The 27,479-nt window shown below is 43.1% G+C and overlaps 1 protein-coding gene and 1 long non-coding RNA gene across 2 annotated transcripts in view; one reads left to right on the forward strand and one right to left on the reverse strand.

Moving 5' to 3' along the window:
* Window positions 1-942: 942 nt before the first annotated feature.
* Window positions 943-11,074, forward strand: LOC141052872 (uncharacterized). Its single transcript, XR_012220910.1, has 3 exons — window positions 943-1,234; window positions 2,994-3,098; window positions 9,922-11,074. It is a non-coding gene; the product is annotated as an uncharacterized lncRNA (long non-coding RNA).
* Window positions 11,075-11,571: 497 nt separating this feature from the next.
* The window catches only part of ZCCHC2 (zinc finger CCHC-type containing 2), a 54,794-nt gene continuing 38,886 nt past the window's right edge, over window positions 11,572-27,479 (reverse strand). Inside the window, exons 9-14 of the mRNA XM_073550184.1 lie at window positions 21,737-21,851; window positions 19,029-19,081; window positions 17,683-17,768; window positions 15,688-15,816; window positions 13,851-15,332; window positions 11,572-13,320 (exon numbers count right to left, since the gene is read on the reverse strand). Coding sequence (XP_073406285.1) covers window positions 13,259-13,320; window positions 13,851-15,332; window positions 15,688-15,816; window positions 17,683-17,768; window positions 19,029-19,081; window positions 21,737-21,851 — 1,927 coding nt within the window. The 3' untranslated portion in view covers window positions 11,572-13,258. The remainder of the gene's footprint in view (window positions 13,321-13,850; window positions 15,333-15,687; window positions 15,817-17,682; window positions 17,769-19,028; window positions 19,082-21,736; window positions 21,852-27,479) is intronic.

Here is a 27,479-nt window from a genome sequence, read left to right on the forward strand (position 1 = left end):
GACAAAAATAATCTAACTTTACAAGACAATTTATAAAGTAGTCAATATGGGTATGTTCACACAACGCGGTTCCCTCTGAATCCAGAGTGTCTTATTGACACCTCTCCATTACTAAGCTGGGCTTGATGTCACCTTACAATACAAAGGTGACATCAACCCCACAACTGTTACCCCACTTGCCACCGCTACAGGGCAAGTGGGAAGAGAGAGGCTAAGTGCCGGAATTGGCGCATCTTAGTGATGCCCCATTTCTGAGGTAGCTGAGAGCTGGTGTTTGTAGCCAGGGGGTGGCCAATATCCATGGCCCCTTCCTAGGCTATGAATATCAGCCCGCAGCTGTCTGCATAGCTTTTTCTGGTTATTAATTATAGGGGGACCCCACGTCATTTTTTTTTTGGGCCCCCCTATTTTAATAGCCAGTAAAGGCTAAATATACAGCTGCGGGCTGATATTCATAGCCTGATAAGATTCATGGGTATTACCCGCTTCCCAGGCTATAAACATCAGCCTCCAGTCGCTGGCTTTCCCTGTCTGGTTTGAAAAATTGCGTGGGAGCCCACGCCATTTTTTTCACCAAAATCATCTTTTATTTAAATACAAGTACAGTAATTTGCACACATACTATACTAATTGTATTTGACACACATCTCTATATCTACCTATTCTGTATGTATTTACTGTATGTAAACCATCTATTCTATCCTTTTCCTAAGAAGATCCTTTTGGATAAATTATTTAGGCTTACTTGTGCGCTGCTGAGACCAGGATAAAGTCACCACATGAGAAACTTTTTAACTCTTTATTCCCAACGCGTTTCGAAGTGGAAAATCACTTCTTCATCAGGGGATGACATAGACTCTATGTCATCCCCTGATGAAGAAGTGATTTTCCACTTCGAAACGCGTTGGGAATAAAGAGTTAAAAAGTTTCACATGTGGTGACTTTATCCTGGTCTCAGCAGCGCACAAGTAAGCCTAAATAATTTATCCAAAAGGATTTCTCTCTGTGGTCACGGACGTGAACCTCGGGCGTGCAGCAGGCTGACATTGACCTACATGCTTTTATCCTTCCTGGAAAAGGTGAGATTCTTTTGAATTTATTTCATCTGTTACCCAGATAAGACCCTATTGCGCTCTTTCTTTCCCCAGTTTTATCTTTTCCTAAGAAGATGGGAGGCGCTGGACCCGGACCTGCAACAGCCATCGGACCGGACAGCACCAGATGGCCCCCCTGGGTGAGTATAATAAAACTTATTTTTCTTATCTTTCAGGTTGGACTAGGGATTTACAGCATTATAGAATGCTGTGGATAAGCCCTGAAAGGCGGTGGCCACATCTTATAGCGGCCAAAAAAGGTGACAGGTTTGCTTTAAACGTAAACATGAGCCATGTATGAGGGAGTCAGAGTTGGAGTCAGGGACATTGAGGAGTCGGAGGTTTGGCTTACGGACTCCACAGCCCTGGTATCCTCAGGTCTTCGATGGGTTTTCGGCTATAACAGTAATAAAGTTACTTAAAATGTAGATTTAGTAAAACGTAGGCAAAAAACTAAAACACACAAACACGGCGCTGTGGCCCCCGGATGCTCAGGGATGGGGAGGGTGGCACGTTTTGAGGGGAAAAAATTAGAAACATTGTAAAAATGAAAAAAATAATAGAAAACGCACGTCAGTAACGCATCTCATATTCCTCCCTCTATAAAAGCCGCATGTCCCCAGGATGATGTCACGGATCACTACAGACCCCCAAACATAGAGACTAAACCCTGCGGTACTTGAAGGGTTAATCAGGACAGACAGGTTGGAGCTCCTGTCCTGGGGGTCACAGCTGGGGTCCTCAGCAGCAGACAAGGCTGCATCCCCCCCAGCCATACTTCTCTCCTCTGTTGGATGTGTGTGTGTGTGTGCAGTGCTGCTGTCACTTGTAGCGCTCCTCCTGCATCACAGAGACCCCTGCAGCAGCCGGCAGACTGTGGTGGGGGGGCCGACCCCCCAGACAAAAGAAAAACTTTGCTCACGTGCCACCGCCCCATCTTGGCGCCCTAGTGGCAAATACGGCCCTGATCTCACGTCTGCAGCTGCCTTTAATTCCAAAATGAAATATTATGGCTTAAATTGAATAAAGAGTTGAGCATGTGTGCATATCACTTCTATAGGCCCACAGAAGTGAATAGTTGGGCATGCATACTAATGCTCAGTTCACACAAGAGACTATCCTGTTAGTTGGACTACAAGCAATACTACATTAAGAAGCTATCCTGCAGAAAATGTAATTAATGTGTTCAAAGTGTGACTTACCAACATGAGGACTATGTCTTTTTGGGAGCTGGTATCTCTCTTACCAGGGATATCCAGCCAACAAGTAATTTGCTTTGTATTGATAAGAAAAAAAAACCCTTTATAACAGTGGTGGTGTAAACAAAAATGCAATAAATCAACTGTATTTTATAAAGTGAAATTCTGAAAGTGCAGAAATATCACCTTTTACACAAGCAACAAGTACCTTTGTTCACATGAAGCTTATCTGTGCAGATGTGGAAATATAAAATAATTTAGGATGATGGTAGGAAATAGAGTCTATGATAAGTACATCTTCATGCATATTGGCAATCCATTTTAGGGCTTATTCACACGTCCGTATTTTTGCATCTGACAAAACCAGGATTGAAACTTAAGAGGAAAAACTAACAGATTGTCACTTGCCCTGTGGTTTGCAGATGCTCCTGGTTTTGGAATACAAACACTGATGAAATACTAATTAATAATTACTGATGTATGAATAAAGCCTTAAATTGGATTTATGGTACGAAACTTTAAGTAGAATAATTTCTTTGATATTTAAGGGTAAGGAATAATTGAGTGTTTGAAATATTTTGAGCAATATTGTTTAGGACAGATTTTATATTTAAAGCGACTATCCCCTTTCAGAAAGGTTTTCCTACAAGCTCTTAACTTTAAAGCTCAGGTTTTTGTATTTTTTTCTTGCGTTCTACAGATCCAACTGTATGTCTCTAATTACTGCCCTGGACTGTGTTGCATGGCTGCAGCCAATCAACAAAGATGAGGGCAACAGCGGAGATACAGACTGAACCTGGGGACGGTGAGTAAAAACGGTAATTAGACCTCTGGTAATTGTATTTCCAGGAGTCCATCCTGACAGCACTATGGAGGTCGACCTTCTTATCCTTGCTGGAACAGGAAACACACGAGAGGTTAAAAGGACCGTCCCACCTCCACCCCTCAGTGTGTTTTCCAAGTACCACACCAGGATGGATGCAACAAATTTTATTAAACATTCTTTATTCAAAAGTTAAGTCACATAAGTATACAGGGTGGGCCATTTATTTGGATACTCCTAAAAAAAATGGGAATGGTTGGTGATATCATCTTCCTGTTTGTGGCACATTAGTATATGGGAGGGGGGAAAACTTTTCAAGATGGGTGGTGACCATGGCGGCCATTTTGGATCTAACTTTATTTTTTTCAATGGGAAAAGGTTTTTGTGACACATCAAACTTATGGAGAATTCCATAAGAAAAAACAATGGTGTGCTTGGTTTTAACGTAACTTTATTCTTTCATGAGTTATTTACAAGTTTCTCTTTGTTTAAAGCCATTGACATGTCTCAGAGGTTAACACATGACGAGCAGATAGAATTTGTGTTGATGTTTGGTGAATGCAGTACCTGGTTAATTGCAGCAGATTTCAATGCAAGACACCCTATGCAAGAAAACTGTCACCATTCCCATTTTATTTAGGTGTATCCATATAAATGGCCCACCCAAAAAACGTTTGCCTCATCACTGAACATAATGTTCTGTGTAAACTGAGGGTCCTGTTACAATTTTTGTTTCGTCCATTCTGAAAATTCAGCGTGCCGATCTGGGTCACCAACCATTCCCGTTTAATTTAGGTGTAGCCATATAAGTGGCCCACCCTGTAGAATTTTTCCAATGGGAGGGAACTAACCATGCTGTCAGGATGGAATCCTGGAAATACAATTAAAGATAGGTCTAATTACCGTTTTCCAGGTCATCCCTCCTGACAGCACTATGGAGAATACCAAAGTACATGGCATTAGGGTGGGACCACTGCCTGAAGAACCTTCCTACCGAAGGCAACATGTCCTGAGACTACGTCTAATTGGTAGTGTCTAGAAAAGGTGCTTAGGCTGAACCATGTTGTGGCCCTACAATTCTGATCCACTGAAGCGCCCCCTCTTTCTGCCCATGAAGTGGATACGGTTCTGGTCGAATGGGCTTTTAACGTCCATGGGGCTGGTTTTCCTTCTGCCTCATAAGTCAACCCTATTGTGAATCTGATCCACCTTGCTGTAGATTTGGCTGTTTTCTTACCCCTATTAATTCCCCCATACTGGACAATTTGGAGTCCTGTCTCTAATACCTGGTAGCTTTCAGGTAATGTCTTACATCTAAAGTGTGGAAAGCTTGCACCTTATTATTTTTAGGATGGTGGCAAAAAATACGTAGGACAACCTCCCATTTCCCTGATTCATATTTGTGACAGACACAACTTTGGGGAGGAAAGCCGGGTCAAACCTGAAGACTATTCGGTCCTTAAAGATCTGAAGATATGGATCCCTGATAGACAGAGCCTGTAGCTCTCCTATCCTCTTGGCTGATGTAATAGCCACCAGAAAAGCAGTCTTAAACAAAAGCCTGCTAGTGTTTACGCCACTCACCGGCTCGTATGGATGTTTGCATAGCGCATTGAGTATCAGGTTCAAGTCTCGTGGGATGGATTTCCTCACCAAGGGCTTCAATCTCTGGACAGCTCTGGAAAATCTAACTATCCAGGGGTGGGTAGCTAGAGGAGAATAAAAAAATACGCTTAAGGCCGAAATTTAGACCCTCGAGGTACTTGGACTTAATCCCTTGTTGAATCCTGCCTGCAGGAAATCCAGGATTCTTGGTATATCTGGATGTGCCGTATCTACCAAGGATTCCCTTCACTCTGTACAGAAACATCTCCAAATGTTTTTATTTATAGCCAATGTTACTGGTTTTCTACTTGCCTGAATATTAGATATTACCTATTCAGACAATACTCTTAGGACCTGCATTTCAGGATTCCATGCTGAAAGGTGCAGCCTGGCTGTCTGATCTTCCCTCTCCCACTGACATCTTCCTCAACAGGGGAAACCAACTCCTTCTTGGACAGAAGGGCACTATTAGTATTATTTTTGCCCTTTCCTCTCAACACCTTTCTCAGCACTCTTGGAATTAAGGGGAGCGGAGGGAAGGTGTTGGCCAGTTCTTTGCTCCAGGTCTGGGATAACGGATCGATCCCTGTGAGACTGTCTAGGGGATTTAATGAACATAGTCTTCTGACCTACACATTCTCTCTGGCTGTGAAAAGGACTATTCGTGGGATCATAGAATCGTAGAGTTGGAAGGGACCTCCTGGGCCATCTGGTCCAACCCCCTGCTCAAAGCAGGATTCGCTAAATCATCCCAGTTAGATGTCTGTCCAGCCTCTGTTTGAAGACTTCCATTGAAGGAGAACTCACCACTTCTCGTGGCAGCCTGTTCCACTCATTGATCACTCTAACTGTCAAAAAGTTTTTTCTAATATCTAATCTGTGTCTCCTCCCATTCAGCTTCATCCCATTGCTTCTAGTCTTTCCTTGTGCAAATGAGAATAAAGTTGATCCTTCTACAATGTGACAGCCCTTTAGATATTTGTAGACAGCTATTAAGTCTCCTCTCAGTCTTCTCTTTTGCAAACTAAACATTCCCAAATTCTGCAACCTTTCCTCATAAGACAGGGTTTGCAGACCGGTCACCATTCTGGTCGCTCTTTTCTGAACTTGCTCCAGTTTGTTGATGTCTTTTTTAAAATGTGGTGCCCAAAATTGGACACAATATTCCAGATGAGGTCTGACCAAACAGGAGTAGAGGGAAATAATTACTTCACGTGATCTAGACTGTATGCTTCTGTTAATACATCCTAGAATTGCATTTGCCTTTTTTGCTGCTGCATCACACTGTTGACTCATATTCAGTCTGTGATCTATTAGTATACCCAAGTCTTTTTCACATGTGCTGTCACTTAGCCCTATTCCTCCCATTCTATATATGCTTTTTTCATTTTTATTGCCCAGATGTAGTACTTTGCATTTCTCCCTGTTAAAAACCATTGTTAGTTGCTGCCCACTTCTCCAGTTTATTTAAATCTTTTTGAATCCTCTCTCTCTTCTCTAGTATTAGCTATCCCTCCTAGCTTTGTGTCATCAGCAAATTTAATCAGTTTACCCTCAATTCCTTCATCTAAATCGTTGATAAAGATGTTGAACAATACAGGGCCCAGGACAGAGCCCTGTGGTACCCCACTTGAGACATTCTTCCAACTGGATGTGCAGCCATTTACGACCACTCTTTGGGTCCGATCACTAAGCCAGTTATGAATCCACCTAACAGTTGCCTTGTCCATTCCATACTTAGTCATTTTTTCAATAAGGATTGTATGAGAGACTTTGTCAAATGCTTTGCTGAAGTCAAGATATACTATATCTACAGCATTTCCTTGATCCACCCAATCAGTAATACCGTCATAGAAGGAAATTAAATTAGTCTGACATGACTTATTAGTTACAAACCCACCTGATGGCTTTGAAAAGCTACAATCATGTTTTCCGACAGGATCCTTACATGCCTGTTTTTGACTATCATCTAGCACTGGCCCAGGACCTCCCATACCGCTCCCTGTAGTTTGAGTACCTGGCCCGGACTGTCGAAGTCCATGTTCCCTGGAAGAATATTCCTTCCAGATGACCACCCCAACCTAGGGGGAGAGGATCCAGGAGACTCCCATCTGGAGGTTTTCTGGAACAGTCCACCAGATAAGGAGTTTTTTTTTTCACTGAGAGGGGCAATATGACATCTAGGTATAGTTGACATCTGTACCAGGCTAATAAAATGGCCTCCTGGATACCTGGTGAATGGAACTGACCACCACACACAAGGGATGCAAAACATCATTACTCCCAGGATCCTCACTATCTCTCTGATGGAGCAACGGTTCTCTGAAAATTGACAGATCTTATCCCCTATTGAGGCCTGCTTTTCCGCAGGTAGAAAAACATTCTTAGAGGAGTCTAGGAGAACCCCCCAGGAATTTCTTCCTGGTTTCTGGACTAAGAAATTTGTCCCAATTTATCACCCAGCCCAGATTTTGAAGCATGAGGACAGAGACTTGGAAATGCTCCATAAGCTGTCTTCTGGTGCTGGCTATAATTAGGAAGTCGTCTAAGTAGGGGGCTATCACAATGTCTAACTTCACATAGGCCACTACCTCTGCCACTAGCTTTGTGAATACTCAAGGTGCTGAGGCTAGGGAAGGCAACAGAACTAGTAATGATGCACCTGATTTTGGATCTTCAATCCAAACTTCAGGTACTGTTGACAGCAGGTATGGATGGGAACGTGATAATACGCAGTCTTTAAATCCAGGGTGCACATCACTGCATCCTTGTCTATCAGGGGAATTGTGGACTTCATCGACTCCATCTTGAATCTACTGTGTCTTGCCCAGTGGTTCAGGGACTTTAAATTTATTATCGTGCGGCTCTCCCTGGTGGGTTTTATGACCGAAGAGGCTCGAATAGTGGCCCCTGAATCTTTCTTACTCAGGGAACTGGGGCTATAGCTCCGATTTTTAGAACATCCTGAATGTCCCTGTAGTCTGAGAGTCCCCTCTCCTTATGTACTTGTGTGGCCCTTGTCTTACACATGTTTATTATATTTCCCCTTTTCACATGTAAAGCGCCATGGAATAAATGGCGCAATATAAATGCACAGTAATAATAATGTCTGACCACATGGGGAAGGTGGCGGTCGGGGGCTGGGAGTTTGTTAGGACGAACCTTTCTGGTGGGGGCTGGTAAACTCTATCCTGTAACCTGAAGAGATTACTCCTAGCACCCAATTTTTTTTTTTCAAATCTCCTGCCAACCTTCCAGATGACCTTAGTCGTCCTCCCACTCTCATGGCGTCATTGCTTTCCTGACCCCGTGCCTGAGCCAAAGATAGAGCCCCTACCTCCTTTGGGGTAGCTCCACCTGCCCAATTTTCCCTTCCTTTTGTAGCTTGATCTCTGGGAGGGTTTGGGTCTACAAAAGGGCTGGTATTTTTTAGGCCTATCCTCTGAGAACCCCTTTGTCAGATGCCTTCTGTAGAATTTCGTCTAGAACCGGGTTGAACACTCTAGAACCTGAGAAGGCAATGGAACAGTTTATCTTTAGTTCGTGTATCCCCAGACCACATCTTTACCCAAACAGCATTTAATAAAGCACTGTTCCTGGCAGCAAATCTGACTCTGCAGATGCGTCCACTATGAACATCGTAGCCAGGTTAAGCAGCGGGAGGGACATTAGGATACCCTTCCTGGGAGTTTTGTCCTCTAACTGTTCCTCTAGGTTGTCGATCCACAGGTGCATGGATCTTGCGACTTTTAAGGAGACCATCTGTTTTCCTATCTATAGGTTCGTTGAAACTTGATGAATCTTCGAAAGGGATCATTTTTTTTTGCCACCTTGACTATGGGGGGGTGTCGATTTTCAGAACGTCTTCTCAGGGCTTAATGTCCTCCAGGTCAAAGGGGAGACTAAGTCTAAAATCTCGGGGAATAATGAACCTTTTTTCAGCATCTTCCCACTCTTCCATGATCATGGTGCGGATTTGGTGGTTTGTAGGGAAGACTGTCTCTGGAATCTCAGGCTGCCAAACATCCCCTCCTGTATAGAGTGAGATCTCTGGGTTTCCTTCACCTGCATGGTACTCCTAACTGCACGGAGCTCATCCATACCCTCAGGTGCGAAGAGGTATTTCTTCCCCTCCTCTGGAGGGTCTGTAGCTGTTTCTCCCATCAGACCCGCAGGAGTGCCTTCCTCGGGCCTTAGTTCCATCTCCCATCTTGGCATGAGGACCACCCTGGGACTCAGGCTGCAAAGCATGCGGATAGAGTAAGCTGAAATAGAGGCCTGGACTTCTTCCCTGATGATATATCTCATATCCGTTAGCAGAGATGACTGCTCCTCCCTTATGACTTTGAAACTGCAGCTCACATAGCTGTGTTATCGGGCAACTTGACGATGCAGATAGCGCATCTCACTTGCACACTTCCCTGCTCTCTTTAAGGTGCTGTAGAGGTGGATGTTCCCCCCTAAAATAGAGTATATACTGTGTGTTTTCTGTGGAGGATGGGACTGTCAATGGGCATATTCCATACCACTTTCTCACGTGCCCCTGGACCTGTTCAGCTGTAGCCACTGTCTTGCCTAAATCTTCCATGCTGAGCATACAGTAGGGCAGCAATACAAACGGTAGTGCATTTATACAATATCGGATCTGATGAGGCACCATCCAGGTTTCCCTGCAATCTCTTCCTGCGTTCCACCGTAGAATACAAGCTGTCCGGCCATAATGACGATACTGGAAGTGTCCTTCTCAATCTTCAGCGTGCCGGAGCGATAGACCCCCATGGGAGGGAAGAGGCTCGCAAACTGGGAGCAGTGCTTGATCAGGGGGTGGCTACTACAGATCGTTTGACAGAGGGAAGGAAGAAGTTGGACCCCCGATCCTGCTTAGTCTGTCCAGGTGCAATCAGGTCTTCTCTCGTCATTCCTATCCCTCACAAGGACAGGAAAAAACACTGAGCGGTGGAGGTAGGACTTTCCTTTTAACCTCGTGTTTCCTGTCTAAGCAAGGATAAGAAAGATGACCTCCATAGTGCTATCAGGAGGGCTGACATGGAAATAAGTGTTATCATTTATTTTGTATGGAGAAATGTTTTTTGAAACAGAATAACCACTTTACTTAGATTTATTCAACTAGAAGTTTGATGGTTGAATTTTTTAATTTCATGTGTTGAATAATGAACTTTAGTCATGGTTATTTAAACAGGAGAAGCTGCAAAGGCTATGTCTGGAAGAAGCATTAATGGCAAAACAAAGTTGGGCAGAAGTGGACTGATCCTGCAATTTTGTTACTAGAGGCTCAAAGGACTTGAAACTCATGACAAACAAGTTGTCCAACATTTACCTGGAACAAAATCCTTACTACCACTTAACAGGCAATGAAATAAATTAGGCCGGGATCACATTGCGTTACGGCAGTGTTAGCCGGACTGCGTTACACCGCGACATAACACGGTGTAACGCAGTCCGTTAACGCTGCCATTGATCCCCATTATCGGATGCATCGCGACGCATGCCGTAAAGCGGTATGAGTTTGCGATATGCCATCATTCAGTGACAGAGCCTCGGACACAAGCTGCAGCGTCTGAGGCTCCGTCACAGCTAGCGCAGATGAATCATCTGCGCTAGCAGGTATAGTCTAACGAGATTGCGTTATGCTATACCGTTTAACGAGACCGTCAACGCTATGCGTGGAACGGGCTGGTTAAACGCAATATGAACCTAGACTTAACCTGATCTTTTATACCGCCAAGCTCAACCAAAGTTGGAAACTAGAGGAATTTTCTAAATGAGTATCATGTGGGAATAATGCCTTCCTGGAAAGTTAGATACCTTGGCTACAGGGCTGTGGAGTCTGTCTATTTTGGTGGAGTTGGTATAAAATGGACAGACTCCTAAAATATAATACATTTGGGAAAAAAAAAAAAAAAAGTCCTATAAATGTCTGTTCCTGATCTAAGTAAGGATCTGGGATTTTAGTTGAGATTAATGTGTGCTGCACTTTATGTACATGCTCAGTAGTGAGGCAGAGCTGTGGAGTCAGGGAAATTGAGGATTCGGAAGTTAGACTATGAAGTTGGTAACAGCAACTGCTATAAAACATTTGGTAAATTGCACCGGATAACATGCCAACTGTCTTTTCACATTAGATGTAAAATACATTCATTCTTTCCCCCTAACCTCTCCCAGTCCTATTCTTTTCATAAAAAAAAAAAAAAAAAAAAAAAAAAAATCTTTAAGACATTTGAAAGCCAAGCACTGTGTGCCAAAAGTACCATTATACATCTGTTTTATTACAATAACTATCACTGTTTTACCAATGGTCTTTGAATAAAAGTTAATATTTTATGCAGATGAAATATTGCCTCTGTGCTTCACTCTTGGGGGACCTCCTCATTTCTTCAAAGAAGGAAGAGCTTGAACCAAACACACTCTCCTTGTGAGGTGATCTGTAAAAAATTCTACCTGTGTCACTGGCAGGGGTGTGAAATTAGAGCTGGAAATACTTCAACTGTCTAATAAGGACACAACACATTTTAAACGCACTTGTATTACTTATTATTGCCTATTCACATGCGGAGCCAACTTCTGTTTCATATGCCGCTGAGTGGATTTGTAAAAGTACTATGGACAGTAGTGTAAAATATAAGGTGATAATATTTAGGGGTAAACCTCTTTAGGTTACAACATTTGAAGTATTCCTTCACAGTTTTGTAGGGCTATTCACATGTACTGACAACTACAGGGCAAGTTATTTGTCGGCTGGTTTGAATAATAAAGTACCAGGTTTTCTCTGACTGTAAGACAAGCATATAAATTTTCATGCTAAAGTAAATAAAGAAACAACACACATTGCTTTGCTGTTTTTTTCCCCCCCTTTTGTGTTTATTGCTGTTAATTCAAGGAAATAATTTTGCATAAAATCCAAAATCTTTTCTAGAAATATAGGTAACCTTTCCAATACATAACAGTTGAAATATCAAAGTATATGGTAAACATACAAGAAGGCAATGCCTCGCTCTTACAGTACAGTATTGTAGAATCCTCTTATCTCGCCAAGTTTTATACTACCTTCTTTGTGTTCAATCATATCCAAAAATATCTAGTTTAAAATAAGATTTTCTCTTAAATTAAAGCTTTATATGAACTAGTAACTAAACACTGTTCTCATACATCATCTGATGCTTTATTTTTATAGACAGAAAAAAAAAAAAACCTCCATTAGCTGGGAAGGACAAAAAGGCGTTTTACATAGATGATACTTCTTTCAAGTATTGCAATTGGTCTGGAAGCAACTGTACATCTGTTTTTCTAGGTCATGGGCTGTGACAATATATGTAGGTTTGCAAATGTTTTTACATGCTTAGTTATACCGGACGTAAAAATATACTTCACCTATGTAAAAAGCATTTTAAAGAATATCCTCCCAGTAAATGATAGGAATGCAACAAAACAAAAAACGCAATACCGACATACAATGCTGGTAAGTGACTGCTGCCATAACTTCTAGATAACCTCAGTGCACAAAGGTATAAACATTATCCAGAAGACTGTAGTGCATATGTTGGCAAAAACACAGCAGCATTAGTCAAGAAGACAAGTTTCAGACTTTCACATTATGCATCACACTTAGTGGTAAACTCGAAAAAACTAGTAATGATTCTATACTTCTAGGAGCAAAAATATTCCTAAAATTACCCAGTAAAGGCTTTTAGACTTAAATACTGTCATACATCCTGAGTGTAAATAATTTAGAACTGGGTGTGTGACTTGCAAAAACACTGACTCTCTGGTCTGATGAAAACCCAAAACCAAATGGTGAAGCCTTAACACAATAGTGTAAATCCATCAGTCAGACAAGCTTAAATGAAAAAAATAAAAAATAGGTTTTTCCTACACTGATAACATTTCAGAAACCAGCTTATTAGCAAAAAATATAAAAATGGAAGAAGACAGGAGTAGTGACTCAAGAGGTATGCAAGCTTTTGAGACATAATCCAAGTCAAACATCAACTCAAATTAGAAGCACACAGATTCATCCCAATAAATATCTGCACTTTGTATAGACTTTTTTTTTTTTCACCTAATGCACAATCGCTTGCAAACATTGACATTTCCAAGGTAAATGAACAGAACAGATTCTCAGTTTACTTCGAACAGTTGAAGTTGTTGGACCTACAGTGCAGAATGTATCTACAGACATATTCATGGCGAAAATACAAAATTGCATAACGTTCCCAGATCCATTAAACGAATAAATGCTGTCAAGTGTTCTGCAATATTTATAGTTTAGAATCAAAGTATTTTCTTAGTCTAATCTTCAGGATCCTATAGAGCAGATTATCCAGGCCAAGTTATATAGCCACTCTTCATCATGGCAGCTTCCGGTCTTCAAGTTCAGAGCTCACATTTCATGGCAAAGCAATGGCGAGAAATTAGCTCCCCAATGAAAAGGATAGCAAAACTTCGGTACCATAACATTAGACGTGGAGACGAAGTACATTTCTATTTTGTGTGACTTATTTATTTTATGTGAATTGGTTTCAGTCTGCAGAATCCAAAGAATCATTAGGGGGAATATGAGGATACCTCAGCCTGAAAGTGCCTAAAACAGGAAAGAAAACTACTGAGTCAATGAAGCATTATAGTTCAACAAAAATAATTAAACGTGGACAAAGAAGCACAACAGAAAGGCACTTTTTCAAAAAAATGGAGAATCCAAATATCGGACAAACGCTTACTGTACAGCCCCATAAACACAGCATGTACGCTGCTACATTGAATACTTTGTAATTTGGGGGCTCCCATCTAATTCTGCTCTTCATTTCTTCTGTTGGCTAAAGAAGGCCAACATTGTACGTATGCCTTTTAATAGACATGGATAAAGAGTTACATAGGCACAAGAGTTGATGACTAGGCACAAAACACCAAGACGTGGGAATTTACACATTTCTTTTTAACAGGGTTATCAATACAAAATATAGTGACAGATCTGAGCAGATCGGCACACCATTGCAGACAGGTGCGAGAGCAATACACATTCACACAAACACACAGCTGAATCACAGCCATCACGCGGAGGAAAGGAAAGACAAGACAGTTAGTAACATGTCCTCTGGGAACTATCACGATTACCTTGCTGACTGGCATCCATTGGTGGCTGTTTACAGTCCATAGCATAATGGCCATTTACCCCACAGTTATAGCAGGATATATTCCCATTTTTCTTAGTCACAGATCCATTAGAATTGCCCACTACATTTGTAGCTGGATACATTGAGAACATCCTACCAAAATTTGCCATCTGTTGCATTCCATAATTGGCTTGACCCCCAAGCACAGGGTCATGCATCAGTCCATTAGAGTAAGGAGCCTGATGAAAGAAGATAGGGTATTGTGTCCCATTGCTCTGGTGTGCTTGGCTGAGGTAGGTGTTATTGCAAAGCGATGGAATAAAAAGTGGAGGAACTCTGGTATACATCTGTCCAGTGATCGGGTTAGGATAGTAGAAACTGCCAAAAGGTATTCCTCCACTATTTCCACATCCACATCGACGTCCGCAAGACCCACAAGCTCCTTGTCCTACTTGCTGAGGAGGTGGGAGTGCCCCATTTGTGCTAGTATTACCAACTGCAGCACTAATGAAAGAAGTGCTATCACTCTGTGCAGTACTGTGAGTTAATGCAGGACTTGGACTGGGTGCTGGTCCAGGGCTATGGGTAGGAACTGTGGGAGGAATTGACTGTAACTGACCTATGCCACCACTAACTACTTGAGTGGCAGCAACAGTTGCTGAAGCATTCAGCACATTAGTATTTGGGGATGGCACCATACCACTTGCTAGGGTTGGTGCAGAGAGAGCAAAAGGAATCGGTGCAGGTGCTGTGGGCAAGTTTGTGGTTGGGAGATGCAATTTTATCTTTGTAGCTGTAGGCTTTGCTCCGACGCTTCCATCCAGGTGACTTGCGACCTGATTAAGGCTTGCTATTTGTGAAATGGGTTTAGCTAGATGGTCTGATGAAGTCACTGGGGAGGCTGCAAACCCACTTGAACTGTGAATGGATATAAAACTAGTACTGGCAGCCCCTATGCCCAAACTAGTCTGTGCCGTTCCGTTAACTGTACAGTTTGCTGTTGGCCCCTGAGAAGGTAATTTCATTCTATGAACTGGGATATGCATAGCGGGGTTGCTGGGTTGATAATTACGAGGAAGAAAAGTGGAAGGAACAGGCAGAGGAGAAGCCATCAAGTCCATGCATTTTTCAGATTCTCCTGCAACAGAACCTGGAGGTGGAGCCACAAGTCCAGAAGAATTCTGGTGAAATAATTCTTTCACAGGAGACATGGATACAGGACTGACAAGCATACCAAGAGTCTTTCCATCTGAGGGTATGGCTGATGGTAGGCCATGTTCCACTTTATCTGCACCACTTGGCATCACACAATGCAATGGAGGCAAAAGATGAAAATGTGGGAATTTGGGATTGTTCACTGTATCAGTAGTACCATCTTCATTGTTAAGGTGCTTAGACAATTTGGCAGTGGAAGCTTTAACTGCTCTAAATGTTGTGAAACCAGAAATATGTTTGGCAGAGTCTTCCGAGTTACTGTCTGTATCTGCAGAGGGGGCGAAAAAAAAAATTAAAAAAAAAAAAAAAAAAAAAAAAAAATCACCTCAAGGAAGTATAATTTCTATTTATAAAAGTTTACATTTTTATGGGTAATATAATAAAACATAGATGAAAGGTTCTCTTAAACCCCTCCTTTGTACCCCGTAAGCAATATAATTAAAAGCAGCGTTTGAGGCATCATCCCGATTACACAATATGTAAAAGATTTAATCTACAGCATACTAGTTACCATACTTAAGGGTCTGCTTATCTGCATCCTGTTCTAGTGTACAACTCCACATTTTACAACAAAAAACAAGTATTCTTTTATTATGGGAGCCAACCACCAACTAAATGCCGACCTCTGTCTTTCTCTTCTTCACTCTCAAAGCTTTCTCTCCTGCTATGGCTCGGGCTAGGTGGGGAACTGTAACTCTCCGAAGAGGTTTCTCCACAAGTTTCGTGCCCAGTCGCAAATTCTAACACGGAACCTAAAAGTAAGACAAAATGATTTTTTCCCCACGCATGGTCTCGTCTAAAAGTCCAGAATGGAAGAAAAATAATGTAAGGCTGAGTTCACACGTGGCGAAAAATAAGCATCCCATGCATTCCTATGGGATTCCGCAATGCTGTACTAATGCTGCGGTTTTTACCGCGGCGGAATCGCTTCGCGGTAAAAACCGCAGCATGCTCATTAGTTTGCGGAATCGCGGCGATCCCGCACCCATAGGAATGCATTGTTCCGCTTACTTCCCGCATGTGGCTGTGCACACCATGCGGAAAGTAAGCAGAACATTTGCAGATGGTACCCACGGTCCGAGGGGGGGGGGGGGGGGGACGGGGACTGTCCTCCGGGCTTTGGGTACCATATCCCTGTAAAAAATAGAATTATAAAATAAAAAATATTGTTATTCTCACCCTCCGACGTCCCGCGCAGTCTTCCCGCTTCTCTTCACGCTCTCGTTCCCAGTAGTCCTTTGCGAAAATGCCCACGATGGCGTCCGTTCTCTCGGGATCGCGAAGTCTCGCAGTAATTCGCGCGACGTCATCGCAAATTACCGCGAGACATCGCGATCCCGCGAGAACTGACGTCATCGCGGGCATTTTCGCAAAGGATTACTGGGAACGGCAGCGCGGCACGTCGGAAGGTAAGAATAACACCATTTTTTTTTTTTTTTTTTTTTACATTCTATCTTTTACTACTGATGCTGCATAGGCAGCCTCAGTAGTAAAAAGTTGGTCACACTCGTCAAACACTATGTTTGACGAGTGTGACCATCCTGTCAATCAGTTCTCCAAGCGATGCTACAGATCGCTTGGAAAACGCTAACATTTTGCAAGCTAATTACGCTTGCAACATGCTAGTTTTTCCGCGGGAATTTAAAATGCGATTTTCCCGCGGACTGGAATTCCAGAATTCTCGCGGTAATTTCCGCGAGAGTTCCGATACGTGTGCACTTAGCCTAATAGTTGAAAAAAAAAAAAAAAAAAAAAATATTATATATATATATATATATATATATATATATATATATATAATAAATATAAAATATATAATAAATATATAATAAATATATATATAAAAAAAATAAAATATATATATATAAAAAATAATATAAATATATATATATATATAAAAAATAATATATATATATATATATATATTTTTATTAATATATATATTTATTATTTTTTATATATATATATATATTTTATATATATTTATTATATTTTATATATATATATATATATATATATATAATAATAAATATATATATATATATATAAAAAATAATAAATATATATATATATTTATATATATATATATATATATATATATATATATATATATATATATATATATATATATTAAAATTTCTAGTTGCTTCTTCAAATTTCAATTCAGTAAATTGACATGTTTACAAAGATAACAGGTGAATGTTAAAAAAAGAGTGTAGATATAGATACATATTAATGATACATTGGAGGTGCAGTATAGTCCTTAGTGTTATAGATGCAAATCAGACTTCCCACTTTGCAGAAAATGAAGTAAAAAAAGTCACAATAAATGTATGCCTTTGTCCTATATGCTTTGTACCAATGCCTGGAATGTCACTAAGCACCCACACTATACACTATTGGGATTTTCAGGACCACTGATGTAGATTGTGTTACGCTACAAATGAAACATTACGGGAGGGTGCAATTCACATGCTACTAATATCTATGCAAATACAAACTCAGTAACAGGCCTCACAAACAGTTAATTTCTGCCAAGGTGAATAAATAAAACAAAAAGCCCTAATGTACAAAACACACAACATGCAGACATTGCAAGACTTGGGTGTAATAATCACCTTTCCCAGTCAGAGTCCTCAGGTTTGGTGGTGGATTTACTCCATTTGCTTTGTATACTGACAGGCCATTTGGCTTCTGTGCAATTCTGCAGAGAGAATACCAGCAACAAGATAAGGGTTACCAGAGTTACTATATACATTTTCGAATGAAAAGCCCAACCAAACATTACAGTGTATAAAAAGATTCCTGTAGTTTCCCATGTACTACTAAAACAGCAGTGTAGTTCGAGGAAGTACTTCATGTTCAATGAAAAAGAAAAAAAACAAAAAAAAAAATCTGCAGCCTGAAAAGTGAGAATCAGGTGCCAAGTGCCCACTTGTCAGCTTTTCAGCGCACCTGGTAACTAGAGATGAGCGAATTGGTTTGGATTTGGCTCCGAATACGATCAGAATCGAATATTGTTTTTGCAATATTTGTCGAACACAGCCGAACTTCATTAGAGTCAATGGGAGTAGAAATTACCGAGTAGGTTCGGAACCGATCATAAGACATACATTTGATATGAATGGTGTTCGAATATGGCTCGAATATGTCAAAATCACATTTGGGGCCAAAATCCGAACAAATGCGCTCATCTCTACTGGTAACAGAATCAGTTTATCATATTTAATGGTACAGTATATATTAATGCTAGATCTGTCAGCTAAATAACCACAACTGATGTAAAAGCAAGGAAAAGAAACCATAAAATACTCAGTCACACAATGATAGAAAAAAGAATGGATCTACCTGTGGCAAAACATTTTTGTATGATGGACCACAGCACCAGGGATATGAAATTACTGTATTGAAAGGTAACTTCACATCTCAGAGAGAGAAGAGTCTGAGTATAAATTTATGACGACCTTTGATACTCTCAATGCTGGAATGAATGTGTCGCATGGATTTATGTCTTTTTACATCAATTAAGGAATTTGCTCCTAAGACCTTGTGGGGGCATCACAACACATTAGGAGACCCCAATCAGAGGACAATAAAACATCCGGACTCCTTATCTATGAACAGGTCCAATATTTATGTTTCTCCCTCTCCCATAATCATAGTTCGGCTTCACGTCACTTGTCTCATCTATTGCATTTTTTCTGTGCTGTATTGTGCATAAATATGTGACTCCTCAGATTTTGTATTAGTCTATGCCTGATGAAGAGACCCGAGTAGTCTCGAAAGCTTGCAATGTGTTACCATCTTTTCAGTTAGCCATTAAAAGGTTATCAACCACTGAGGACTCTCAATTCTGAATATTTTTCATAAAATACCAGTGACTCATACACTGGCTTACATATAGTGCCTTAACACTTTAAAACCAGAAAAGCGACTAAACAATAGATTAGGTAGCCATTCTTACCGATCCGAAGTCTCCCGTCCTTTTGGAAGTAAACATTGTTTATCCAATGGTCTCTATTGTAGAAAAAAAAATTTTTTTTAAAACATTACTAGAGTATGTTCGCAAAACATCTAACAAATTAGGATTTACTCTTAAAGGGAACCTGCCACGAGGTTTGACCGATACGAGTTACGTCCACTGTCTTTCAGGGCTTATCTACAGCATTCTATAATGCGCTTTTGATGAAGCACCAAAAAAAAAAAAAAAAAAGCAGACATCTTATTTTAAAACCCTTTGAAATCTTTACCTAGAAGTGACTTTGCAGTATAACTACCTCATGTGTTGTTTCTGGGCTCAGTCTTGCTATGGTGTATGACCTGTGACATAGCATGCGTATCTTGCTACAGAAAATAAAATTCATACTAGTAATCAGTTATAGGTGTACGAGTTTGATGAAAACTAGAGAATAGGCATGTACATGGACATTTTCCAGCAAACAATATTGGACCCAGCATCCATTCACCACTAGCTACACACCTAGCGTTGATCTCCGGATCACCAAATGACTAGGTACAAGTCATGTGAGATTTCTGTGTGCCAATACCTGCTGTTCTGTGAATTAACACAACCAGCAAGATGGAGCTGCGCTTCAGACAAGATGTACTGCAGTGCGTCTAAATTGTCATTACGATCATATCCAATAAATTATTGCAATATGAGGTGCTGCTGATAAGTCTTTGGCTTTGTGATCTTTGTTTCTATGGTAACGAATGTTACATCAAATGAAAGCCTTGTGGGTCTGATATGTTTTCAGAATTTAGTGGTTTAGCTTATGGCATCAGTGTTCTACGCACACGGGAAAACAAAATGGTGGAGTCTAATGTGATACTCACAGCAAATGAGAGCAGAGGAGTGATACAATTCTTGTTTCTGCAAGGAAAGTCCGCAAAGGATATTCATGGTTTTATGTTGAAGACATTGGGGGATCAATGCCCTTCATATTCTACAGTTAAGAACTGGGTTGCCAAATTTAAACCGGGCCACTTCAGCACCAATGATGAGGAATGTTCTGGACAACCGAGAGTGGTTGTTCCAGAGATCGTCGATGCTGTGCACAACCTCATACTGGAGAATCGTCGAATTTCAGCTAAAGCAATAGCAGATATCATGGGTATTTCCTGTGAATGTGTAATTATCCATGAACATTTGGACATGAAGAAGCTAATTGCAAAGTGGGTCCCAAAATGTTTGACAACACATCAGAAAAGCATGCGAGTGAAAACTTCCCAGTCCATTTGTCAGCATTTCCAGACTGATAAGAACTTCCTGGATCGACTGGTCACTATGGACGACACCTGGATTTATTTGTATGATCCTGATACCAAGGAGCAGTCAAAAGAGGGGAGGCAGTGTTCCTCCGTGTCCAATGAAGTTCAGGGTGCAAAAATCAGCCACTAAGGTGATGGCGTCTGTGTTGTGGGATAAGGAGGGCGTACCGCTAGTGGACTACCTTCAAAAGGGTTCCACCATCAATGCAAGGTATTACATTGAACTTTTAAACCATCTGAAGGCCAAAAGACATGGCAAGCTGTCCAAAGGAATCTTGTTCCTGCAAGACAACGCCTCTGCTCACACTGCACAAGCGACCAAGGCAAAACTAGCGGAGCTGGGCTTCCTGCTGTTTGACCACCCACCTTATTCACCAGATCTAGCTCCCTCCAACTATCATCTGTTTCCAAACCTGAAGAAACACCTCAAGGGTACCAAATTTCACACCATTTCTGATTCCATGGCTTTTACGGATGCCTGGTTTGAGGCACAACCGAAATCCTTCTTTTTGCAAGGCTTACAGAACTTGGAATACCAATGTAAGAAGTGTGTTGACATCAGTGGAGTATGTGGAATAAATGTAAAGTTTCATCTTCTCATTCCGTTTCTTTCTGGGTAAAGCCAAAGACTTAGCAGCCCCTCACACTTTATTTAGCCTGTGGAAGCTCAGTTAGTATGGCTTCAGGAGAAAGGTTTTCTGCACGCCTCAACATATTGTTTTGCTGGGATAATTTCTGCAATATTTCCTAGATTTCTCACATTCCTCTCTTTGATGTCAACATCAGTGACACGTTGTCTAGACATATTTTTTTTGTTTTGGCAATGTATCCCGTTTCAGATCACCACTGTGCCAGTCCAGAATTACTACTTTTTGCTGGAACATAAAGGCCGGAAATTTGACCAACAGAACAGACCTGTGTTTCTGGGAATGAGTGTGCATACATAGGTCTCCACTATCACAATTCCTTGTTCAATATGACATGCTGGACACAACACTACTGCTTCCCACAAGAGAGTACCAACTGACCGCCAGGGATACAATGGGCCTCGTTTAAGGCCAACTTTAGTGAATAGTAAAGTTCTGCTTTCGTCAAGACACTTTTGATGAATGAATTCCAATAAAACATTATCCGGTACAAACTTCACAAGTTACACAATTTTTTTTGTGGTTCAGCCTGTAAAAAACTGCACATTTAGTGGATATTGTCTGCTATATGACTAACAATTACATGCCTTTAAGCTGAAGGCAAGTACTAATTAAAAATTAAAGGATGAAAACACAAAAAATATAAAATCTTTGGCTCTTCTAGTGCACATCAGAGCATAATTATGAAATTCTGAGTTGAAACCAATCTAGAAACAAATTGTGGAAAAAGTTCTGTACTACAGGATGTTCTCACCTGTCCTATACTTAAAAACCGCTCAGACGTGCAGTCATTCTTAGCACAATCTTTTCCATTCTGCTCACTATGTGGCACATGGGGCTCACACGGAAAACCTTTTGCAGCAATAAAACTGTTGAGATAAAAATAAAAAAATCTAAAATTTATGTTGTGCAACTGCAGAATAGAGTTGTTAGAGCATCATAGTAAAAAAAAATACACATCGGATACCGCACTAACTAGAGCACTTTCTTAGTTAATACACCTTATGGTAACAACTGTATTGCCCATTTAAGGCAAGCTCGTCATACCTCACAATCCAATTTTAAAGCCACATTCCCACGTTGCACTTTTGGCTAGTTTTCTGCAGCATTCCTGCACTTACGTAAATTAGGTTGCTTACAATTTATTACTTTTTTTACCTGCGTTTTTATGTCTCTTGTTGGTATTTTATGTTTTAAACAAAGATGCTTTGTTTTAGATACATCCTAGTACTTGGCTTTGATAAAACTTTATTGATACAGTCATGTTCAGATTACATGAGTTTTTGATGCTTTTCTGTTGCAAAAACACACTAAAAATGCATGGTTTTTTTTTTTTAAACCTGCAGATTTTCTGCATCTTATTGCATGTCTACAGGAAAATCTTCACAGAAAATGGAGCGTACCCGCAAGAAAAAGAGGGATTTTGGGTTCTTACCGTAAAATCTCTTTCTTGGAGCCTTCATTGGGGGACACAGATTACCATGGGTGTATGCTGCTGCTAGGAGGCTGACACTATGCAAAAACAGTATACACCCACCGACAGGCACCAAGTACCTCAGTTGGTGAGAAAGCAGGAGAAGCAACCAAAAACTCAACATATGTACCAACCCAACAAGGGAGTCGAAGACCCAACACGGTACAACTTAAACAGGGAGGGTGCTGTGTCCCCCAATGAAGGCTCCAAGAAAGATATTTTACGGTAAGAACCCAAAATCCCTCTTTAATCGCTCCTTGGGGGACACAGATTACCATGGGACGTTCCAAAGCAGTCCCGAGGGTGGGAACAGCAATAAAGGAATGAAATAAGGAAGGGCTTAGGTCGGTCGATGTGCCACCGCCGCCTGCAGAACCTTCCTACCAAAAGCTGCATCAGACGATGCCTGGGTATGAACCCTGTAGAAGCTGGCGAAAGTGTGCGACCAGGTCACGGCTCTGCAAAGTTGCAAGGCTGAAGCCTGGTGTCGCACAGCCCAAGAAGCCCCTACAGCCCGGGTGGAGTGGGCTCTCACTCCCAGAGGGGGTCGTTTTTCTTGAAGTCGGTAGGCTTCCAGAATGGTAAAACGAATCCAGCGAGCGATTGTGGATTTTGATGCTGGAAGCCCTTTCCGGTGACCTTCAGAGATGACAAACAGGGAGTCGGATTGGCGAAACGAAGCGGTTCTGGCAAGGTAGACACACAAGGCTCTCCGTACATCCAGTTTGTGGAGCGACTTTTCAAGAGAGTGAGCAGGCGCAGGAGAAAACGAGGGAAGGACGATATCCTCGTTAATGTGGAACGGGGATACCACTTTTGGAAGGAAAGAGGGAACGGGCCTGAGAACGACCATATCCTTGTGGAGGATTAGGTACGGGGAACGACAGGATAAAGCCGCCAACTCGGAAACTCTCCTGATGGATGTAATTGTGATTAGGAAAGTCACCTTCCATGAGAGAAGGGACAGAGGAAAGTCCTGGATAGGTTCAAACGGCGCCTTTTGGAGAGCGCCTAGAACGAGATTGAGATCCCACGGATCTGTGAATGATGAGGAGGAGCCACATGGGCGACTCCTTGGAGAAAAGTCTCCACCTGCAGTAAGGAGGCCAGATCCTTCTGGAAGAGAATCGTCAGAGCAGATACCTGGCCTTTGAGGGTACTGAGGGACAGGCCCGCATCCAAACCGTACTGGAGGAAGCCCAGTATGGATGGAATCGAGAATGATAATGAAAAAACATCGTTATTGTTGCACCATCGGAAAAAAGCCTTCCAGTACCTATTGTAAATGCGGGAGGAGGCTGGCTTCCTAGCTCTGATCATGGTTTGAATGACCCGGCTGGAAAAACCTGATTCTCTCAGAATCGCGGCCTCAACGGCCATGCCGTTAAACTCAGACTGAGAATTCTGGTGGTAAAGGGGGCCTTGTGAGAAGATCTGGACGATCTGGAAGCCTCCAGGGGATGTCCGCGAGCATATTCACCAACTCCGCGTACCAAGGTCGTCGTGGCCAGTCTGGAGCCACCAGAATTACTGGGATGCCTTCTGACTATCTTTTTGACCACCCTTGGGATCAGGGCAAGGGGAGGAAACAGGTAAGGCGGTTGGAACTGGGACCACGGAATTACCAGGGCGTCGCAAACCGACAGCTATAGGATCCCTTGACCTGGCTACAAAGTGAGCAACTTTGTTGTTCATCCGAGATGCCATGAGGTCGACGTCCAGGGTGCTCCAACGCTGGCATATCTGATTGAAGACCATGGGGTGAAGGGACCATTCGCCTGACGCTAGACCCTGGCGACTTAGGAAGTCAGCTGCCAAATTTTCCACCCCTGGAATGTGAACGGCGGAGATCGCCCAACGCAGTATCTTCGCCACGTCTGACATTACCTGCCTGCTGTGAGTACCACCCTGGTGGTTTATGTACGCCACGGCCGTGGCGTTGTCTGATTGAATGCGAACTGGATTGCCTACAAGGAGAGGCTGCCAACAGAGGAGAGCAAGAAAGATTGCTCCGATTTCCAGAAAATTGATGGGAAGGAGAGTCTCCTGGGCGTTCCAGCGCCCGTGGGCCGTTTTCCGATGGAAAACCACCCCCCATCCTAGGAGACTGGCATCGGTGGTGATGACTTGCCACTGAGGCGGAAGAAAGGACCTTCCCTGGAGAACTGACGCCGGCAATGTCCACCAAATCAGCGATTGCCTTACTCTGAGTGGAAGGAGAATGGGACGGTCCAGCGAAACGGAGGTCTTGTCCCAGACTGAAAGGAGGAACAGTTGGAGAGGGCGAGTGTGAAATTGTGCGAAAGGCACTGCTTCCATGGAAGCCGTCATCTTCCCGAGGACCCTCATGCAGGACCGAAGGGGAATGGGCCTTGAACGTTTTAGGGATCGGATTCCCTTGCAAAGGGCTGAAAATTTGTCCCTTGGTAGAAACACCCGGGCAAGGTTCATGTTGAATTCCATGCCTAGAAAGGTCAGACGCTGAGTAGGGTGCAGGATAGACTTCGTTTGTTGACTATCCATCTGAGGCGGCTGAGAGTATTCAGGGTTTCTGAAGACTCTTGGCGGGACGAGCCCTTGATCAAGAGGTCATCCAAATAAGGGATGATGAGAATCCCAATGGAGCGAAGAATAGCCATGACTGTTGCCATCACCTTCGTAAATACCCGGGGAGCGGAATCTAGGCCGAAGGGGAGGGCCGTGAACTGATAGTGGTTGTCCTGAATCGCAAAGTGGAGATATCGCTGATGTTGCAAACACACAGGGATGTGAAGATCGGCATCCTGTATGTCCACAGAATAGAGAAACTCCCCGGGTTCCATTGAGGCCATCACCGAGCGCAGGGACTCCATCTTGAAGTGGAGGATCCTTACGTGGCGGTTGAGCAACTTGAGGTCCAAGATTGGATGAAGGAGCAGTCTTTTTTGGCAACTACGAAAAGATTTGAGTAGAACCCTGAAAACCGTTCGTTTGAAGGAACGGGAACGATAACTCCGGCGGAAAGAGGGAGTAAACTGCTTGAAGGAACCTTGGAATCTGTGACCGCTGTCTTGGGGATCGCGACAGGAAGAAGCACCTGTTTTGGAGGGGGAAAGAAAATTCGGTTTTGTATCCTGAAATGATGATTTCCCTGACCCAAACGTCGTTGACAACAGACAGCCATGCGTCCATGAAAGAGGAAAGTCTGCCGCCCACCCTGGAAAAATTTCCAGGTGGGGGTGACCCGTCACTTTGAGGAAAATCTACCGGAACGGGAATCTGAGGACCTGGAGGGTTGGCCTCTTGATTTCCAGAGGGGAGCGGGTTTATACGATGGTTTTCTGCGATCTCTGGAGACAGAGGATCGGTCCTGCTGGGATGATCCTTCTGCTGAAGGGAAGGGACGAAAGGACCTAAAACGGCCGAGAAGCCTTTCTGTTGAAAAAGCGTCTAGGCCGAGACTGGGGAAGAGAGGTACTCTTACCCCCAGTGGCATCGGAGATTATCTGATCCAGCCTGGCGCCTCATCAGGACTCTGGGTGCTCCGGTGGGGCAGACATCACGGAAGGACTGGAGGACGGGCAGAAGGGAGACTGACCTGACGCCCACTTCTTTTTGCAGCACGCGCAGGCGTAGTGGGTAGCGGTGGGTCTAGTGTAAGGAGCTCTTGCAGGGTTGGACATATGCGAAGACTGCAGAATTACTGCGGCCGGTATCTGTAAAAGGAGTACTGCCGCAGGAGCTAAAATTAGGGGCTCAGAAAAAAAATAAGAGCCTACCGTGACCAGCACCGTTATCTGATGCGCAGCAGACAGCAGATGTGTCCCCCAAGCTGAGATCCCTGGCGTGTCTCACACTAGGAATCAGAGAGGCGCAGGACCTTAGATATGGGCGGAGCTGGGCAGCAGCGTTGTGCGATTGGCTGCGACCTGCAGGGGGGGGCGCGGGTCACAAGAAGAGGATGCATGAACCGAAAGTAGCCCTGTGATGGGCTGATAACTGGCGCCAGCAAAGCGTGCGCTCTGCAGTGGGCGTGCACCGGAGCACAATGGAAAGTGAAACCAGTGCAGCGCCTTTTTTTCCCCCCGGAGCTCTTGATCCTGGCGCGATGAGCCCGTGACGCCGCGGTGGAGAGGGAGGTAATGGAGAGAGGCACCGCTGCATGCTGCTTCAGAGAAGGGCACACGGCGTGTGGGCTGAGAGGCGCGCGGCTGCAGAAGAATGGGCGGGAATTTCAAAGGAGACTCTGCTACCAGCCTTGTAAGGAGCGAGCATGGGACGGATGGTAGCCTTTAGGCTGCTTACCTGACGTCCACATGTTTCCTGAAGAGGATGACCACAGGGGCCCGCGATGAGGGGGGGGGCCGCTGGGAAAGAATGTCCTCTGCCCCGCACTATGTCCGAATAGTGCAGAAGAGGGTGCCAAACTTTTCTGCCCGCAGGGGATAGTCACCGCCGGTGACTACCGTCTTCCTCTCAGCCCTGTCCCGGGAGAGGGGTGAGGAGGGAAACTGGCTAGGACCCGCCACGTGAAGTCAGCCCGTAGCACCCGAGGGTGATAGGGAAAGGGTCCTGCCTGCGGTCCTGAGAGTTGCGATGTGGGTAAAACCACATTGCTCGCTCAGCCGCATGATATGGGAAGCAGGGTGAACATGTACCCCGTTTCCCAGTGTAGAATCTGGAAAATAAATGGAAAAAGATTAATACACACACACACAAAACACCTAAAAGAGAATCGATAGATGCAGATCTGGGGAGATCCCGGTCCGCCTCCTACAGACACTAAGCACAAACTGAGGTACTTGGTGCCTGTCGGTGGGTGTATACTGCCGGGGAGGAGCTAGTTTTCTTGTTTTTGCATAGCGTCAGCCTCCTAGCAGCAGCATACACCCATGGTAATCTGTGTCCCCCAATGAAGCGATAAAGAAATAGATATGTTGTGGATTTTAAATGCACCGGAGGTCAGTTTATGCAGAGTTAAATAAAGAAGAAGTACAGTGGGCATGAGATTTCTATAAAACACATCCACTTTGCAGGAGTTGTA

This window comes from Dendrobates tinctorius, unplaced genomic scaffold, assembly GCF_039654945.1.
Source record: "Dendrobates tinctorius isolate UK_male_01 unplaced genomic scaffold, ASM3965494v1 ptg000163l, whole genome shotgun sequence".
Classification (NCBI taxonomy): Eukaryota; Metazoa; Chordata; class Amphibia; order Anura; family Dendrobatidae; genus Dendrobates; species Dendrobates tinctorius.